A 20,386-nucleotide genomic window follows, 5' to 3' on the forward strand; every position below is an offset into this window, starting at 1 on the left:
TTAGTTGCAAAATGAGAAACACATGTAGACAGAAAAATGTTACATATAAATTCAGTTGTTTTCAATTTTTGGGTAAAGTTTTCATATCATGAATGTTACTCTGAGTTCTCTCTGCCTCTAGTTGGGACGGTTCCGTCTCCACAGGAGAGCTGGGCTTTTATTTTGAAGAGTAAAACTGGGTGCACCTTAAAGTGCTGGTTGTTGTGGGGGTTGATGCGGAAGCAGGAGACGAAGCAGTCCATCATGAGCTCCACGTCGGCGTTCTGGCTGCCCGTCACCCTCCAGAAGGGCTTGGCCGGATTGAACAGCAGCGTCTGGGGGGGGTCAGGGAGGAGCGGGGTCACTCAAGGTCGCTCACAGGGCACATCCTCACAGAGAGCAAAGTCAGCTGTCAATCACAACTGCTGTTAATAACTAATATGTGGCGGTTGAAAAGGATCTTCTGCATGATACTGTAATATTATAGAATATATATATAGATGTAGATGTGCGCTGCGACCATGCGTGAATGGATGACCTTGAGGTCCACAACGATGGATTGCACCAGCAGGAAGATGGTGGAGTGGTCCTCCCAGTTGATGTAGGTGGAGGCTTTACACAGTTTGACACAGGCGATGGCGGCGCTCTCCATCAGCTGTTTGCTGCCCCCCTGACCGGCGAGAGCCTTCCTCAAGCTGTCCAGAAAGAGCTTCTGCAGAGAGAGAGAGAGTAAAAGTGTGAGATATCAGGGCGTGAGTAAGCGAGCATGTGACCTGCTGGTCGGCTCCTCCCACCTTGTTGACTTTGCTCTCCTCCACGGTTTCCTTAGAGATGGTGTGCGTGATCTCTGGACAGAGGATGAGGAGGATGATCTGCAGAGGCCACACGGCCGCCTTCCGCTTGGCGCTCTCTGCAAAGCTGTCCACCAGGTCAAAGAGCTTCTCTGCAGCTTCTACACACACACACACACACACACACACACACACGGGCTGAACATCTACGTCATGAAACAACACCAAAGTAAATGAATATGTGGCGGAATATTAAAAGAACCATAAAAAACACTGATCTGTGTTTCTCACTCAAAAGTGAGCAAGAAAGAGAGAGAGACACAGAAGATAACTTTACTCTGGTCACTAAACGGTCACCAGGTCACCAACATGCGCTTCATAACTACTACTGATCCCGGGCGCCGTGTGAGCAGAGTGGTGGATGTCGTCGTACCCGCCATGTCGGCCTGTGGCCTCTGGTAGAGCATGGTGAATTCGTCAGGGTAGTTCTCCACCCAGTTCCAGAAGGCCTGGGAGGGACGAAAGCAGAGTGGAAGCACAAGAACCTGAATGCTGATACCTCCACCCATCATCGGCCCGTGTGTACTAAAGGTTTGATAAGCCTGGGTTATTAAATGACTCCATGACTACAGGCCCGTCGCCCTGACCTCTGACCTGAAGTCTTTTGAACGGCTAACCCTGTCCCACCTAAAGTCCCTCACCGACCCCCTCCTGGACCCCCTGCAGTTCGCCTACAGAGCCAACAGGTCTGTGGACGATGCTGTCAACATGGCCCTCCACTACATCCTCCAGCATCTGGACCCCCCAGGAACCTACGCCAGGATCCTGTTTGTGGACTTCAGCTCTGCCTTCAACACCATCATCCCGTCTCTGCTGCAGGACAAACTCTCCCAGCTGCTTCCTGTCCGACAGGAAGTCTGTGATCCACTCGCAGGTGGAGACAGGCTGGGGAAACACGTCTCATCCTCCCGGACCATCAGCACCGGTTCCCCCCCAAAGGCTGCGTTCTCTCCCCTCTGCCGTTATGCAGAACTCCTCGTATGTCAGACATATTTTGGTAAATGTTTCCTGATATTCCTGCTTCTATTCGAGTCATATACGTGTCTCTTTATCTGACACATAAGTAGCTTTTATCAGTATTAGTAGCAGTATTGTTCACACATCAACCCAAAGTACGTGTTGTGTTCATGCGTCTGTGTAAACAAGATGGCCGCGGTACCTTCTCCAGACTGTTGATGACGGCCAGCTGCGCCGGCTTCTTCAGAGCTCTGAACTTCAACACGGTTTCTGAAAAAATAAAAATGACATCGGTCACAAACGTGGGTTTAGCCTCGTTGGCGGGTTCGGAGGGGGAGGGGCTTATCTCCATGGAAACACGCATCAACTCAGCCGTTTGCTTCCTCCATCAACAATGGAGGAAATAACTGCTCAGTCAGGACATCGTGACGAGGTGCGTTCGCTGACGTACAACAGCTGCTTTATTACAGAAATCATTAGAAAGGGACAAAAGTGATCATTAATTACATAATGATGCAAATTTATAAAATAACTTTTAAATGGAGTTGGATCAGTGACGACAGAAAGAGCATCACACCGCTGATACAAAGACACAGAAAGGAGAATGAACTTTGGCCCAGTGTGTGATTTACCCATCAGGAGGCCCCACCTTGTAACAGCCTCTTGAGCTTGGAGCAGTCCACGTTGATGTACTGCATGAGCTCAATGTCGTGGACGTCCACGTTGTCCTCGGAGCAAACCGTCAGGTCCTGCAGCCTGAGGAAACACAGCGAGGTGCCGGTGATGTGAGCTGCTGCTGCTCCACCGGCCGCTACGTCTCCACGGGCTGCGGTCGGACAATCACACGCGGCTGTAACCCGGCGAGCTACCTGGTGGAGATGCGGCTGAAGACGGCGTTGAAGTTGTTGCAGCTGAGCGAGAAGAGGACGGCGGAGGCAGAGGCGCGCAGCTCGGCGGCGTGCTGGTGGCCCTCGCGGTACGTGTGGATGAACTGGCAGATCTCCGGGAGCAGCTGTTTGACCAGCATGGTCTCGTCCAGGCGGAGGCAGTCCTTGGATTGCTGGGGACAGAAAACCCGCCGGGTACAACCAACTGGTATCTGATCATCAGTGGGCTACAGCCTCAGGGAGGAGACGCAGCGGTCACTGGAGGACCACGGACACGAAACAGTCTCCTTTCCTACTGATGTTTGTATTGTTCTAAAGTTCACTGACAATCGAAAGGAGCAAAAGCATGAAGGGTCTCCAGTCCGACACGAGACAGGTTCATTCACAAGTGCCTTTAACCTGACAGACATGCAGATTAAGTTCTTATCTTGTGGAGGACGATTATAAAGTCAGATCTAAAGTATCAAAGACGACTCAGTGTTAATAAGCGTGATAGAAGTACTTCATACTGCTGCATCGCTGTACCCGAGCAAGCAGTCTACTTCCTGTCTACACCAGCAGCAGTCTACTTCCTGTCTACACCAGCACCAGTCTACTTCCTGTCTACACCAGCAGCAGTCTACTTCCTGTCTACACCAGCAGCGGTCTACTTCCTGTCTACACCAGCACCAGTCTACTTCCTGCCTACACCAGCACCAGTCTACTTCCTGTCTACACCAGCACCAGTCTACTTCCTGTCTACACCAGCACCAGTCTACTTCCTGCCTACACCAGCAGCAGTCTACTTCCTGCCTACACCAGCAGCAGTCTACTTCCTGCCTACACCAGCACCAGTCTACTTCCTGCCTACACCAGCAACAGTCTACTTCCTGTCTACACCAGCAGCAGTCTACTTCCTGTCTACACCAGCAGCAGTCTACTTCCTGCCTACACCAGCAACAGTCTACTTCCTGTCTACACCAGCACAAGTCTCCTTCCTGTCTACACCAGCACCAGTCTACTTCCTGTCTACACCAGCACCAGTCTACTTCCTGTCTACACCAGCACCAGTCTACTGCCTGTCTACACCAGCACCAGTCTACTTCCTGTCTACACCAGCGGTACTCGGGACAGACACCATTTCTAAAGCGAGGATCACGGGAAGCTGTGAACTCAGCCGGCCACCACAGAAGAAGAGCCACGTGATGGACGGAGGGGTGCTGGACTCACCCCGGCCAGGCACTTGTCCAGGGTGTCCAGGATGATGAGCTGGGAGAGGTAGAGGTTCTTCTCAGAGGTTTCCCCGTATATCCGCTGTGAACACGGACACACACACACACACACACACACACACACACACACACACCATTTTAAATTTCTGCCGGGCGTCGCCGTCAATAAAAGCAAAGCGGGCGAATCGCGTCATGCGATTAATCAAGTAAAATGTATTCTGTTGCCCGGGATTTCTACATGTTTTATATTCTATATGTTTTAGGATGAATTTTGCACCAATAACAGTTAAACCTGGTTCACAAAACATGTTGTCTTTTTGACTTTATAAATCATTTTTAATTTAATTTAAAAATATATATAAAAAGAATAAAATAGTTGTGTCATAATGAATGAAGTATGTAGAGGAATCAGGCATTTCATCTATTAGTGATCACTCACGTCAGCGTTTATTAAAAAGCCTAAAAAGCCTTCGAGTGTCCAAAGAACGTGACGGTTGTTGATGAGCAGACAACGTGATTCTAAGTGGGACATCATATTCACAGTATGGTCCCGCTGGTCATACTGGTCCCACTCACCATGTTGTTGACGTTCTTGAGGATGGTGGTGAGGCCGCTGATGACCAGGGAGAACTTGTACTTGGAGATGTTAATCAGACATTCCTTGTTGTGCTCCGTGCTGACTTTGGTGTGAGTGTTCTGGTGTCCCACCTTGATGGGGAGCTGAGGAGACACGTCATGATGACGATGATGAAGAAAACACTCCCAACTCGCAAAACACTTCATTGATCACTGGTCAAATGCCCCAAAACAAGAATGAAAAGTTTAAATAAGGAGAAAAGACACAAGTGTATAGAAGTATTTTGCTGATATTACAGTAATATGTGTTGATTATGGGTGTAACGATTCATCCACTGAGTCGATTAATCGATTTATATTCCTGCGATCCAACTGAATCGATCTGTGCTCCGCAAATCGGCATTCTGGACGAGATATATCGATTACAAATCGATTGAAATGGTACATCATCGATTTGTATCGATACTTGGAAACTGCACATTGGATTGAAGCACAAACGGTGTGGATGAGAGTTTGTGTGTTTGTTTTTTAGCACTTTAGACGCGTTAAACGTTACTGGATTCAGTCTGCCTGTCGGTGACGTCATCAGTACGCAGCGGCAGCACAACAACAACACACAGCGTGGAGGAGACGACTGCGAGCGAGACATTTACAAACCAACTCATCGATCCAGTGGAAACATTTGGGCTTTTGCAAACACGGAGGTGTTCTAAATAAGTCGCTCGCTGTTTGTAGAATATGTAGAAGACAAATAAAAACCACGGAAACACAAGGAATCTTTCCGGCCGTCTACTAAGGCGCCGTGCGATTAAACATCGCCGACAGTCAGGACCTCCAGCAGCGTCACCGCTGCAGCAGCAGCAGGTAACTCAGCTCTGCAGACGCCTCAGGCCGCCAGCACCAAACTCAACATCACAGTAACAAGTTTATATGTGAAGACATGAGACCCGACAATGTGGTGTCTGTGAATTGATCCAAACATTGTGTAATTATTGTGTAATGTTTGAATCGTTGTTCAAATCAATCGTTGTTCAAATGAACCGTTACACCCCTGGTGTCGACAGAATGCAGCGTATGGAAGCATCGTGTTGACATCGCTACGGACGCTCGCTCTCAGGACGGACTGCTCTGATTGGCAGTCACAATAATAGCCCCGCCCACTTCAGGAAGACGCGTCCCAGAGTCCCCCTGGACGTCAGAGAACTCCATTTGAATGAAGCATCCCACTGGTTCTTTGTGATTGGATTGTGGTCCAATAGGTTGTGCTGCTTAGACAACAGGTCCCCCCAAAGAGTTCTGAACAATGCGGCTCAAAGTTTACACACAACAATAATTAAGAAATGTGTATTTTTTTCCTTCACAAAATAACCACAGAACCAATAAGAGTATCGATCAATAAAATCAACACGCAATTAAAGAAAGGAAATATTTTAGTATTAAAAAAAACGAAACAGCGTACTTGGAGAATGAACGGTCTTAAGAGGCAACAATCACCAACAAGTAGACGTAACACCTTAAACCAACGCCAGTAATCCCACCTGAGCCGCTGAAGCCGGGTTATAATCCTAATCTGTGCGACTAAACACCAGAGACTTAACAAAAGCCTTTAAATGGCCAACGCGTGTTCATCAAACACAGCGACCACCTCGTGGTGATCGGACACCATGTGAACATCTCAAGACGACTTTTATCTTTAGTACAATAGGAATACAGAACAGGCAGTGTTGCTATGGTAACCACACACACACACACACACACACACACACACACACACACACACACACACACACACACACACGGCCGGTGGGGAGTAGCTAGTTAGTTAGCTGGTCCTTTTAAGAGGAAATGAGGATTTAAAGGTGCCTCGGACCGCCGTTGTTTTTTCAACAAGTGCAAATAATGAAATGATTGGTGTAATGGCCAACTAGCTGGTCAGGGTAACGAACTCCGTCCCGCCTTAGTGCCACACCGGCTACACAAAGTAAGCCAAGGGGTGATTCATGTTTGACCCTAATAGTTCCTTTGGGTTGGTAACATTTACTCTGCTGCTGTGACTTATTGGGGGTTAGTTTGTCCACCACAAAGATCCCATTAGCAGCAATGCCCATTTTTTAAAAATGGCCGCCGCTCTGACACATCGATTTCCATGGAAAATACTCCCGTTCCGTCTCCATGGTAACAGCACGTCAAACAGGCTGAAATATCTGAGCGACAGCTTCAATTCGAGCCGATAGACGTCTCCTCCCGGAGAGGGAGAGCTCGTGCGACGCTCGCCTCACCTGTTGGCGGCAGGTCTCGCGGCTCTCACCTGTGGCCGCGTCAGCCTATTTGTTTACATTAGGCAGCCGGGCCCGCTAACGTTAGCCGCCTAGCCTGGCCCGGGAGAGGAGCCGCGAGACGGGGGCTCCGCCGGCGGCCCGCGGGCGCTACCGCCGGCCGGATGGATCGTGGCGCTTTGCGTTAGAACGAAAGAAGCACGTCTGAAGCGGCCGGTGCCGCTAAGAGGGTCCCGGGACGAGCGGATGACGGCGGGCACCGTGCTAGCCGAGAGCGGAGCTCCTCCGGTGTTCGTGCAGCACGGATCACGTTTCATTCGGAGACAACAAAAAAAAAAGAAAAAAAAAAAAGAGAGAAGCGCCTCTTCGATCCGCCCGCAGGAGCTTCGTTGTGCGTGGATGCAAACGTTCAGCCGGGGCGCGGGGGCCTCGGGTCCGAACCCCCGCCTCCACACACCCATCCGGTGAATGAACCCATCTTACCTGCTCATCAAATCTAGTAATCACGGCCTGGACCCACTCCACTGGTTTGTGAGCCGCCATGGCCGCGCAGAGGGGACGCCGCGACGCCGAGACGCCGGATTCCGAGGCCACGAGCCCGCAGCTCACGGGCTGATTTGTGAATGAAAACCGGTCCCTGTGTGATGGGAAAGGACGAAAGGGGGCGAGTGTTTTTCCCTTTCTGTAGGCTTCACCATGCCACCGCCATGACACACCACCGGAAGTCTTCTTCAGAGAAGCTGGTGGGGAGGCGTTGGAGAGCCGACGCGTCAAGCCAGCGAGGGTGAGTCAAGAGCCACATCCGTGAAAGACCTTCAGAGTAAGGATTGTTGACGACGTGATTTTACTTAACATACACTCATTCAACGCAAAAAGAAAACAAGAACCCCCGAATGTCTCTGGTAAAGGTTGATTTCCCCTTGTTGTGGTGACGAACAGCTGCTTTTGACATTTAGAGCTATGAAACACACGTTCATACCTCCAGAGTTGTATTGATGACCGCACATGAAAATGTGACTAGATGTTCTGCCTAAACAACCTCCAGTTTTTAACGGAGCGGGTTTTTTTCTGTCTTATTCTGAAGTATGACCTTTTTTACTTCCGCTTACAATGACGTTAATTCTGTTAGTTTGACGTTTGAACTGGTGCGCATGCCCGAAATACTCCCAGGTCAGGATGTTTTCATTTCTAAGAATGGATTTTATTTTCATTAACAAATCTTTGTCCTTCCCAGTGTTTCCAAAAGAAACTAATGTGTAAGACTTGGAGACTGGACATTATTTTATTAATGGACGTTTTTATAACATCATTATGAAAGAATAATAAAACTCAAAAAGTTGTAAATTAATACATTTAATATATATATATATATATATATATATATATATATATATATATATATATATATATTCTCTTCCCCCGTAATCCCTTAACCTTAAGCTCTTATTTATGTGCACTTTTATGTTAAGGTTACATTTGACCTTAAAATACTTAAACATGCATATTTATACATGTTTGTGTAGATGTACAGTATAATACACATATTTATGTTGGTCATATTTCATATAATTAATACCTTCATACTTGTCTGCTATCAGATAAAAAGCACGGAAACGGAATAAGATCTTGACTGTATTCTGCAAAGAATCTTTCTGATTTCAGATTAAAAAAAACAATCTATATTTTTGATCTCTTAAAGAAAAAACTTTCATTGTAATCAGTTCATATCGTGATGTTATTCTAAAATAACTGTACCATGTCTATGATTGTAGGTAAATATTAACCTTCTACAGCAACCTTTTACCATGTTGTGTTTAAATTTAATCCACATGTTGAATTTAACAAATAATCCTATATAAAGTGCATTCGTATATCTTTAACGAATCCCAACATGGTTATGTAACAATACATTGTGTTTAAGTTACATATTTGTAAGTAGTTTTCTACAATTTTCATTGTTAGTGTAAACTATTTATAAAGCTGCATGTATCAAGGCTGCATTCTGTGTAGAGACCACCAGGGGGCGGTCCCCGGTCCATATATGGTCACTTCCTGACTAGTTGCAGCTAACGCTTCAAAACAAACAAGTCAACAAACCAATGAGTCGACCCGATGACCACGCCCACTTTTATATTAGACACACCTCTTCAGACTCTACCTCCACACCAACTGTAGCACTTACACTGGACTTATAATGGTTCTTATCTACAGCAAGTTGTAAATCGGCTTATTTGATGAAATTGCACTTTCTTCTTTCTTGTTTTTGTTGAGTTTGTGTCCTCATGGTTGAAACGCACTTATTGTAAGTCGCTTTGGATAAAAGCGTCAGATAAATGACATGTAATGTCATGTATATAGTTTATAGGTCTGTCATAAGTCCCGCCCCTTTGCTCCAATTGGTTGATCGTTATCAACACACCCCTCCCCCCGCTTAGTTTTTTAAATAGTATCACACGTTATTTAGAAAAAAAATCATTTATTGAACTGAAACAACACGGTTGAATGTGCTAAGGCACGAGATATCGAGTGACTCAAATAATTTAATGGAACAAATTCACTTTAAAGACGTCACACATTCCACATGTGCATTCACATGTTTACCAACAGAATCCTCCTTTTTGTCCCTCAAGCCGCTCGCAGGTGAATCAGAGTCCAGAGGATCAACCTCTGTTAGTCCCCTGGGGCCGATCGTTTTCTCCTCCCTCAGACGCAGAGAGATAAACGCTCTTTGGTGGCGAAGCTTTCGTTGAGGCGAGCTCGCTGCGTCTCGACGGACGGGGGGCGGTGGGGGGGGGTAGCTACTCTCCATTCCTCTCAGCGGGACCGCCCCCTACTCCACGTCCCCGGGCCGGGTGGCCACGTACACGAAGACCACGATGAGCAGCACCAGGAAGGCCAGCGTCGGCACGACGACGGTGGAGACCTGCTGCCGCGCCTCCTGCATGGCCTGCTTGCGCTCCTTCTTGTCCCGGGACGTCTCCTTTTTGGGTTTGCCCTTGAGCTGCCTCATGGTGTCTCACAGGGAACCTGCAAAGAGAACCGATGGGAACGTGACGAGTCCGAACCCGAGAGGACAAGTCCCGCCCCCTTTTGCCCGCCGTGGGGACTGTGATACAATATGATATTTCAGGGAAAACAAACAATACAACCAGTACCGAGTTGATGTCGGGACACAAATAATTTCATTAATGAATTACATTTATGATACTTGTCAATAGGAAAAATGATTCTGCATGTCAACAAAGTGACATCTGACAGAAAGCTGCGGAGGAAGAAGCAAGAGAACAACCTCCAAGATCTTTGAAGATGATCCAAAGCTTTGTGTGTTGAAGCTGCTTTCTCTCTGCAGCACCCCGAGTTCAACACTCTTCTTCCTCATCGATGAAGGAGCGATATCGACATCAGTTAGATTCACGTTTTATAGAGTTCTCCGAGATCACAAAGATCCGTTATGACATCACTTCCTGTTCCAGCACCATCGATGCCGACAAGGAATCATTTATTTACAAGACCTTCTGCAGCCAGTCCACTGTCCCCCTGACTGTCCCACGCTGCCCCAGACTGTCCCCCAGACTGTCCCATGCTGCCTCGCAGACTGTCCCACGCTGCCCCCCAGACTGTCCCATGCTGCCTCCCAGACTGTCCCACGCTGCCTCCCAGACTGTCCCACGCTGCCTCCCAGACTGTCCCACGCTGCCCCCCAGACTGTCCCATGCTGCCTCCAAGACTGTCCCCCGCTGCCCCAGACTGTCCCACGCTGCCCCCCAGACTGCCCCACAGACTGTCCCACGCTGCCCCACAGACTGTCCCACAGACTGTCCGACGTTGCCTCCCAGACTGCCCCACAGACTGTCCCACGCTGCCCCACAGACTGTCCCACGCTGCCCCAGACTGTCCCACAGACTGTCCGACGCTGCCTCCCAGACTGTCCCATGCTGCCCCAGACTGTCCCACAGACTGTCCCACGCTGCCTCCCAGACTGTCCGACGCTGCCTCCCAGACTTCCCCACAGACTGTCCCACGCTGCCTGCTACTCAGGAAGTCGTTTCTAGAACTACTCTGATTGACCAAACATTTTACTTGAAAGAAGTTTTGTAAGTAGAAATCAAGTTCAAACAGCTCACAATGAACCTGCAACGTTGCTGCTCAGCGGCACTAAGGAACACGGAGACCAACAGAAGCACCACGCCGCGTGACGTCACCTGGAATTACACTACAACCAGTAGCAATAAACTCACGTCAGTTGATGGGCGGGGCGTAAACGACAGAACGCGCCGGTCAATGGGCGGGGCGTGACGTAACGCACTCTTCGAGCTCACGTTACACTCCGCAACCCAAACAAGGCAGTGACTTTTTGGAACGCTTACAACTACAACTGCAGAAGCTAACGTTAGCTTAGCACCTCGACGTATTCTGTTCCGGGCTCCTCGCGCCAGTCAGCGCGCGCCGACTTAAGGAGAACAGTTTAAAAGTTACGCTGAGATAAAGTACCGTGACAGCGGAGCCGCGTAACCAACGGGACGGTTCCTCCGGTCCTCGGGGACAATGAGCGGCCTCCTCCTCGCGGTGACACCGGAGAAAGTAGCGACCGTAAGTTGAGAAGCAGAGTTTCCTCGCGGAGCTCGACGTGGCAGAACGTGGAACAACGTCATCAAGCTAGCTGGGAGGAACACGAGTACACTTCCGGCAATACCCTCCAAAATAAAGCGATGCCACTAGAACGTGATATTACGATAACAAGATTACTAATATCAACGTACACATAATACAAACGTATTTAAAATATTAATTGTAATATTTATGTCAACATAAACATTTTTATTCTAATCTTCATATAAATATTTCAGGCAGCAACATAACAAAATTATAAGTTTTATCGGGAAGAAAATGTGAGATTATGTAAAAATAACATGAAATACTATGTTGGAATCACATTTTAAAACGTGTACAGGTCAATTGAAAATATAGCAACAACATTCAACACCCATAAATACAGATTTAAAACCACATTTTGTTTATGCTCCGAGATGAAAGAAGAACACAGACGAACTTCTTCAAACGTCACATTTAATGTGCTCATCCATATTTGATGACCTAACACTTTTCCAAACATGACGGCAGACGCCGGAGTTCTGTACTTTACACACACATGCGTGTGTAATGTGTGTATATATATATATCCACATACACATGCTGCAGGTTGTATATAAATTACAATGCATCTGATTAGAACATCAAATATACAAACATTGTAGGATAGTAAATAAAAGGAATCCAGTAGTTTTCTGAGTGGAGGTTCTTACTGTAATATTTAAAATGAGTCAGAGAGGAAGTGAAACAAAGGGGGGGGGGGGGTCCTTCCACTGAACACATGTTCATTCCTGAGAAAATCCTCCAATAAGCAGGCTGATAGTCCTCAAATACAGGAAACGCCCTACGATCAATAACACGCATTCCAACTACGAGCCTTTATAATATTATGTGATTTAAGAAAATAGCTAAACATGGAAACAATGACATACATCAAATCAGATTATCAGTCATAATCTCCTAGAACCAATTTAGTGAATCACTTTGTTTCAACAGGAGATCAAAGACAGTTTACCCTTAAAACATTTAGGAAACACTAAATTAAATCATATTATGATTCTAATGAACTAACAACTGAATTTGAAGAAGGCCGACTAGATAAACATGGAAACATAAATACTGCGATGCTCTTAAATGCCAGTGACTCTTAAACATAGAAGATTAAGTGTGAACGGTTTGATGACATGGGGTCAGTGCACGTTACCATGGATACGCCTACATCATGTGACGTCTAAAACCGCCTGGACTAGCCCCTCCCCCGAAAAACAAGGACTAACAGTCGGAGGACATCTTGACTTATTCATAAAAATACAAACATTTAATGTCAGGTGTTTGCTTGGGGGGGGGGGGGGGGGGGGGGGACCTGACAGAACTTCAGTATAAAAGCCTCAAATCAACATTCAAGCGTTTCTTCAAAACTGGTCAGAGAGACAGTGGACAAACAGGGAGCCAAGTCACTGAGCTCAAGGGAGGTAGAGAGCAAACCCGCCGGGCCGCACGGCGCCGCCGGGGGGAGTCCGGTTCACACGACGGGCTCCCCGGGGCCGCGGGTCAGAGACCAGCAAAATATATGTACACCTCGTAGAATGTCTCCTATCCAGCGGGTCCCGTGGGTCCATTTCTGCCTCCAGAGGGTACCGCTCAGTCTCATAGTGACCCGCTCCGAGACAGAGGTCAAAGGTCGCGGGACGGCGAGGAATCACGACACCTCAGCTCATTTCAAACATAAACAATAATTAACGAGGAGAACAGATCAGACTTCTGTTCCTCCTCCAGTCGTCACTACGCAGCCACGAAGGTCCCGACAGATACACAAACACAAAAGGAAGAGACTCCAGAACCAAATACACGATTTAGATCCCCATCACTTTAAGACTCTATAATCCACCTTTTCCTCATTGAACCAGGAACAGTTTCATTATCGTACTCCGCAAAACATCACTTTTCATAAACAGATGTTCAGGAGCCTCGTGCACGAACGTCTGCATGTATTCATGTTCCTATACTTTCTCACACACACATATTATATTTATATAGATATAAATAGTTGATAGTCTTATTTTAGGTTATTTATGTTGATATATGAAAACAAAGAATGACATTAACATCACTCCTCTTTGTGTTTAACGTCTCTTCAGAAGAACTGGAGTTCAGACCGCCCATCAGGTCCATGTGGTGACTGGACCGAGCTGCTGATGAAACATAACGGAATGATTTGTTTGTACACGAGGCTCCTGATCTTTGGCTTATTAATCGTTCAATAATTACGAGCTGTGGCCGAATTGGGGGGGTTACAGTCGATCATCTAGCTCAGGAGAGAAAAGTGGGAAATGTTAAAATAGACATCTTTAGATTTATATTAATATATATATATTAAAAAAAAGAAAGTACAACTTCTAAATCTCATCTGAGCGGAGTAACCAGACGGAACCTTCAGATTCAGTCTCCTGGGGATCCTTCATTTACACCCCCCCCCCCCTCAACAGTAGGACCCCGTGAAGTGACATTGGGTGGGTTTCTCCTCATGCACTCACAGCAGACCTGTGAGTTTCCATGGAAACGCAACGATGGACCACAGGCGCCTGCGCTTTGTTCCCAGTTCAGCAGCTCATCCGTCGGGGGGGGGGGGGGCAACGAGGATGATGATGAGGATGGTGATGAAGGCTACTCCCACACCAGCGGAGACGGCGGCATTTCAGAGGGATGAGCCACGGTGGAGCTGTGGGAAAACAAGTCCTAGAGTTAGCGATGTGGTGTTTCTACACATGGACTTAAATCATCGTCCTGCCCCCCCGTCTCAACCAGAGACTCAATGGTACCAAATAAGAGGAAAGCTCGGTTCTGTAGTCACGCTAACATGACGTCACATTGAGCGTTGATGAAGCTGCTACATTGTTAGCATAGCTTAGCGTCGATTGACACAAGAAAACAAGCATTTTAAATCGTTGTCATGTTGGTATTTCTGCATCAATTTGATCTCTTTATTGTAATTAAATCAGAGCTAAACTCTGCTTTGGAAAAGCTGATTGAGGTTTTTTTTCTCGCTAACAGTGTTGCAACATGTCCGGAGTTAGCCTAGCTTAGCACGAGTCCTGGCTAGCTAGCGCTAAATGAGAAGGAAAGCCTTGCACCTGATGAAGCTTTTGAAAGCAGCGGATTGCGGGTTGATGCAGAGCGGCACTCGACTCCCCTTCTGCTGCTCCAGGATGAACTGGTGGATGATCTCTGGGGGGGAAACAAACCTTCCTGTTCCTTTCTTTAACATCAGCTCAGCTGCTAGCAAGTTGTTCTCAGTTAGCGAGGAAGCAGAATAGTTAAAAGAAATACAAAACACATTTTTTAGTTAATGATGAAATTCTCCCCCCAATTTATGTCAAATGAATGAATTGAACTAAAACAGCTGAAGAGAATCCAAGAGCCACGTGTTTAAATGTCGCTGACCTTTGACCTGTCTCACGGAGCTCAGGTTCTTCTCAAAGCCGTCGTCGAACTTGGGCTCGGTGACGGGCTCGAAGTCGCTGGTGTAGACGCGCCCGGGGGAGGTGGTGTAGCAGCACCTGCACATGCAGGTGTGGTAGCGCAGGCGGCCCTCGTCCAGGTACGGGTGGGCCAGCGCGTCCTTCGCCGAGATCCGCTTGGCCTGCGGGTCCAGACACGGGACGCCGATCACAACAAATGTACGTGAATATACAAAGATAAAACCACAGCTGATTATGATGGACGCCGTTAGAAACGAGAAGAGAAGAAGTAGGAAGAGAACTGATGCCACAGGAAGTGTGGGTGGAGCTCCGCCCACTTCTTCAGGTACAAAATAAACACGCAACTATAATAACCCTAATAACCACATGCAGGGGGACATTTCAGTGTCATGTGCTTTTTCAGTTTCGTTAATAAATGTCCAATAAAACCAAAACAAAGACATTATATTGTGCCGGATATTACGGTTTTTTCTTACTCAATATTATTTGTTATTTTATTTTGCATTATTCTCTTGTGTTAGTATCACATTTTGTTATTTCAACTCCCATATTTAATGTATGTAGTTTTTGTCATAGTTAAACTGCTTCCTCTATTCTATTGTGCACACTATTATTTAATGGAATCTAACGTCTATGTTTCGTTGCTCGTCTTTAATAAAGTGAATGAAAGTCGTATCTATAATTATCCTGCGGTGACTCATTGATCGCGAGGATGACTCACCGGGTCGAACACCAGCATCCTGCAGAGGAGGTGCACCGCCTCGTGGGTCGCTTGGCCAGACAGCGAGTACAGAACAGGAAGCGACGGCTGCGGACGAGAAACAAGCGTCACAGCGCGACCCCTTCAGCTCCCGGCAGCGCGTCACATGGCGCGTCACATGGCGCGTCACATGGCGCAGCAGGAGGAGGGGAGGAGCCCCCCAGCGCCCAGCTGGTGCAATGAGAAACCTGATACGCTGGCAGCGTTCACTCTGCCGACCTGTTTGTGAGGTCCTCTGAGGATGTGCGTACGGGCGCCTTCGCACGCCGTCCTCATGGCCTCCAAGGAGGGCGTCCCCAGCAGGTCAGTGATGAGATCCAGCTGCGTGCAACACGGCGACAAAGACACACACATCAGAGACGGACAGCGACCACCGGCCCGCGGACCATCTGCATGGCAGAACAGGAAGACGGCTTGGAACGCCGTTACAACGCCGGAGCCTTCTTTGTAACCAGGCAGGTAACGGCTGAATCACCGTCGTGGCCGACTGAGTTAGTCGGACCGTTTTCAGGATGAGGTGACGTAGATCAGGCTTTTGTTTGTCTAAATCACCAAAGCAACACATCCAAAAACCTGCACCTGCTCCAGCGCAGGCTAACTTAAGCTAGCCGGATTAGCTCGCCACTGCCTGAACAGAAGGGGCAGCTTTCTTCCTCATCGACGAAGGAGTGATATCGACATCAGTTAGATTCACGTTTTATGGAGTTCTCCGAGATCAGAGATCCGCTATGACATCACTTCCTGTTCGACCACCATCGATGCTGGCGACAAGAAATCATTTATTTACAAGAAGACCTTCTGCAGCCGAAGCGTTTCGTGGTGAAGACCACCCGCTGCATAAAGGCTGGACTACAGCGCGCTCGCTCACCTAGAATATTGTGCTGTTAGTGGTACTTAAAAAAAAAAAAAAAAACGTAACAACCGATTTTTAAATGTTTGCTTTGTTAGAAACGTCAGAGATGTAGTTATGACACTGCACACTTATGAATAATAATGTTCTGTTTAATGTCATTTTTATATGAAACCCACGGTTAGAATTATTCATAAGAACGTCATAAATACATCTCTGCACAGTGGGGATTTCAACATGCAGCATTTATGGATGTATATTTGTAAAGCGAAATCTTGTACCTATTTTATAACACTATTCTATTGTGTACATTACATTATTCACAGTATATATGCATAACTACATCACTACCAACACAACGTTATGGTTGAGCGAGCGCACTAATATATATATATATATATATATATATATATATATGACATTCTGAGTGACCGCACCTCGTTTGGACCAGATCCATGGTTGTCTAATTAGTCCCTTATTATGTCAAATGTCACACATGCGGGGGGGCCGCTGCCCCAGGAGCAGGTCCTGGGACCTGGTTACCTGCTGGATGGGACTCTGGGCCTGGAAGAGGATGCGTCTCCCCAGCAGCTCAGCGAAGATGCAGCCCACGGACCAGATGTCGATGGAGTTGGAGTAGTGGCGGCTCCCCATGAGGATCTCTGGAGCCCGGTAGTACTGGGTCACCACTTCCTGGGTCATGTGGCGCGACTCGTCCGACTCCTCCACCCGGGCCAGGCCGAAGTCACAGATCTGCAGCACATGCAGAGGTTCAGTGGCAGTTTACCAACGTGTGCGTTCTCAAACACAGTGTTTGTGGGAGGGGCTTTCCCGGCCTACATCTCCCTACAGTGGCACATGTCAGCCCGTCTGTCTCGGCTTGCGGTGACTAAATCTGTTAGCGGTGTAAATATGTGTTTACAGAAATACGGGACTATAAGCCCCCGTCACTGGACCACCAGCTGGTCGTCTGACGCACCTTGAGCACACAGTTGCTGTTGACCAGCAGGTTTCCAGGCTTGATATCGCGATGTAGAATTCCAGCAGAATGAAGGTATTTCAGTCCTGGAGGGGGGGGGGGGGGGGGGGGGTTATAATATTACCATAAAAAAATCCAGGAGGTCCAGAATATTTGGTTTTGCAACATACAACACCAACAGCGTGGGGCCTGGGGGGGGCGAGGGGCACTGGAGCGCCTCACCTCGTAGAATCTGGTAGAGGAAGACCTTGGCGTGGTCTGAGCTCAGGGGCTGAGGAGACACGATGATCTTATGGAGGTCACTCTGCATCAGCTCAGTCACCACGTAGCTGGGGGGGCGGAGTTAAGGGGGGGGGGGCTCTCTGTCACCTCCTCTACGTCACTACTGGTTATTTCCAAGTCAACAGAGCTGAAAGAATTCAGTATTACAAACGTCTCCTCTGACGTTTAAATCCACTTTACGTCCTGTACAACTCATATAGTCAGTAATGCTCACTAGGCTGCGTGCGTGCGCGCACACACACACACACACACACACACACACACACACACACACACACACACAGTAGTTCTGTTGTCCAACAGGACGCCGTCTGTCCACAGAGAGGAAGTCCTCCACCCACCAACAGTAAAAGATACATCTCTTCAAAGTAGTCGATGTGAGGAGGTTGGAGGATGTCCAGAGCGGAGAGGACCTAAGGACACGATAAAGACGAGGTCTTTACAGGTAGATACCAGGAGACAGACAGAGACAGAAGGACAGAGTCCTCACATTCTCATGTTTGAAGAAGGACAGCATCTTGAGCTCCCTGAAGACCCTCTTGCAGGAAACGAGGTTCTGGAAGACGTTGGGCATCTTTTTGAGGGCGACCCTCTTCCCGTCTCGGGGGTCCGTCACGGACCTGTTGGTGCAGAGGACAAACACAGAGGTTCAGATGAGAGACCCCGTGTGTATACGTAGTATCGCTCCCCGTGTGAACCCCCTGACAGAGGAACGGCCTTCTGATCGACTTCTTTACCCCTTTGTCTGCTCATCTGCAGCATAAACAACGATCAGATGAATCACATGTTACCACTTGTATTAGAAAGTAAAGGATGTGGCTTTTTATTCCTATGAGACTAATGGATTATGTTTAGCATGCTAACAAACATTCATTCAGCTGCAGGGACACATACGCGTTAAATAAAGTCACAGTCGATACGTCATCACAGCTGGAGTGTGTTTGAGCAGAGACTTGATAGTGATGATAAATGGTTTTATTACACCTGATATTTACATTGAACCAAAATGAGGGCAAAGCGGTGCCCAGATGTGCCCATCGTTCAGTGATACGGGTTCAGGGGCTCCACACAGCTGGGGCTGGTGCGTGTGTGGGGCGCATGCACCTACCAGACGACCCCGAACGCCCCGTACCCGATGGGCCGGTCGGGCTCCATGTCCAGCTGCGGCTGCAGGTGGTGCCGGTTGTGGTGCGCTTTGACCGCAGCGGCTTGGACCTGGCCCGGGGCCGCTGCCGCCGCCGCCGGCCCGGGGGCTTGCCCCGGGGCGGGGGACGGGAAGTAGGCCTGCTGCTGGACCGAGTGCAGGGCGGCGGCGGCGGAGCCAGGGTGCTGCAGGTGATGCTGGCCCACTTGGTGGTTGTTGTTGTTATTGTGGTGGTGGTGGTGGTGGTGGTGCGGTTGCATGTGGGGGGGCGGGAGGTGCGGGAGCTGGTGGTGATGCTGGTGGTGGGCGGCCACCGTCGAGGAGCCGCTGTTGTAAGCGGCCATCATTTTCGTAACATGTGTAGCCGTGGCGCCGCCAAGAGCCATTCACTGATGACGAACTCAAAGGTTAAAATGATCCAACACCTGCAGCTTTATGTCCTCATCATAATGCAAACCATCTGACCCCCCCTCTAAGTCAAAGTCCTCCTGGTGGAGAACATGGCCCGCGGCGAGGAGTCTAAAACAATCCAACCAAACTCCACCTGAACAAGAAAACTGTTGATAAATACGAATTAAAGAAACTCCAAGTTGTCCCCCACCTCCACCCCTCCTCCCCCGCTCCAGGTGAGACGCAGCCTCGCGGATGTAAGCGGCTCTAAATTCGCCCCACGGGTCCAGGTGAAGGTGCTGTTCCCACCATCGGGGCTCCTCCTCCCGCTGCAGGTGGCGCAGGTGGTGCAGGCCGGGTAATCTCCGAGCCGTGATTAACGCGGCTGATCCGGTGGAGCACCGGAGCGGTGGTCCAAGCCCCAGCGGTCGGGCACAGGCCGCATCCGCTCCTCACATAGCGTGACGACAAACTGGCGAAGCTCCGGCCATGATTCAACAAACAAAAACAACAACAACAAACGGGAACTACTTAACGTGGCTTGCGCGCATTGGCAGCCGGGTGTTCAGCGGGCTCCGCTGCCACACTGCCGCCGCTCAGCAGCGCACGTCCGCGGCGGGTGAACCGCACGTAAACGCGCGCACACGATCAACGAGGTAATCCCTCCGCTCCCGGTGACGAGCCAGCGGGCGGCTTCGACCTGTCAGTTAGCGGCTAACGCTAGCTGCTCGGCGCGCGCCTCCCCAGATCCCTCCGCCGCCGCCGGAAGAGAAGAGGAAGCCGCCGGAGTCTCTGGCTTCGGCTCGGCTTCCTCCGACGTTATTCAAAGCAACAACTATGTTTAGTCAAGCTGTGACGGGCGGACGATCCAACATGGTGAACCCACCTCCTCCCAGCGGCACCGCGGCGGTTATATTAAGCAGCGTCGCTCAACCAATCAGCGACCGCGCCACGAATGACGTAACGGTAATCTCCGCGATTCCAACCCCGTAAACGAGTGCCATCCGCGCATGCGCACTGGGGGTGAAACGGCTGCTGCGCATCACGAGCGGTATGAACACAGACGCGTTTAGAGAAGCCCAAAAACTATTTTTGTGTTTTATTTTATAAAATACATTTTATTTCCGTTTTCCTATCGTATCCTATTCCCTCCTGTCATGAATGGACGTTTCTAT

At 48.7% G+C, this 20,386-nt stretch overlaps 2 protein-coding genes and 1 long non-coding RNA gene across 4 annotated transcripts in view; 1 reads left to right on the top strand and 2 right to left on the bottom strand.

The window, feature by feature from the left end:
• Positions 1-7,590, bottom strand: part of LOC120823935 (neurofibromin) — a 36,526-nt gene extending 28,936 nt beyond the window's left edge. For both annotated transcript variants that reach the window (XM_078105950.1, XM_078105947.1), the window contains exons 1-10: positions 7,221-7,590; positions 4,462-4,605; positions 3,884-3,967; positions 2,657-2,847; positions 2,437-2,543; positions 1,990-2,057; positions 1,204-1,279; positions 774-931; positions 518-691; positions 186-314 (exon numbers count right to left, since the gene is read on the bottom strand). In XM_078105950.1, coding sequence (XP_077962076.1) covers positions 186-314; positions 518-691; positions 774-931; positions 1,204-1,279; positions 1,990-2,057; positions 2,437-2,543; positions 2,657-2,847; positions 3,884-3,967; positions 4,462-4,605; positions 7,221-7,280 — 1,191 coding nt within the window. In that variant the 5' untranslated portion in view covers positions 7,281-7,590. The remainder of the gene's footprint in view (positions 1-185; positions 315-517; positions 692-773; positions 932-1,203; positions 1,280-1,989; positions 2,058-2,436; positions 2,544-2,656; positions 2,848-3,883; positions 3,968-4,461; positions 4,606-7,220) is intronic.
• Positions 7,591-11,024: 3,434 nt separating this feature from the next.
• Positions 11,025-14,338, top strand: LOC144410289 (uncharacterized). Its single transcript, XR_013468244.1, has 2 exons — positions 11,025-11,327; positions 13,466-14,338. It is a non-coding gene; the product is annotated as an uncharacterized LOC144410289 (long non-coding RNA).
• On the bottom strand, positions 11,788-20,149 carry nlk2 (nemo-like kinase, type 2). The gene is made up of 11 exons (XM_040178641.2): positions 18,786-20,149; positions 18,168-18,297; positions 18,035-18,090; positions 17,618-17,724; positions 17,396-17,481; positions 16,960-17,169; positions 15,786-15,887; positions 15,528-15,614; positions 14,769-14,967; positions 14,459-14,552; positions 11,788-14,046 (listed from the first exon to the last, which is right to left on the bottom strand). The coding sequence occupies exons 1-11, from the start codon at positions 19,205-19,207 to the stop codon at positions 13,992-13,994; spliced, it is 1,548 nt and encodes a 515-aa protein (XP_040034575.2). The 5' UTR covers positions 19,208-20,149; the 3' UTR covers positions 11,788-13,991.
• Positions 20,150-20,386: the final 237 nt, after the last annotated feature.

The sequence above is a fragment of the Gasterosteus aculeatus genome, chromosome 1, assembly GCF_964276395.1.
Source record: "Gasterosteus aculeatus chromosome 1, fGasAcu3.hap1.1, whole genome shotgun sequence".
In the NCBI taxonomy this organism is placed as follows: Eukaryota; Metazoa; Chordata; class Actinopteri; order Perciformes; family Gasterosteidae; genus Gasterosteus; species Gasterosteus aculeatus.

Coding starts and splice junctions, on each gene's coding strand:
- nlk2 (XM_040178641.2), bottom strand. CDS start 19,207: ATGGCTCTTGGCGGCGCCACGGCTACACATGTTACGAAAATGATGGCC. Junction 17,725..18,034: donor ATCGACTACTTTGAAGAGAT/GTATCTTTTACT, acceptor CCGCCCCCCCAG/CTACGTGGTGACTGAGCTGA. Junction 15,888..16,959: donor CCCAGAGTCCCATCCAGCAG/GTAACCAGGTCC, acceptor TGTTGCACGCAG/CTGGATCTCATCACTGACCT.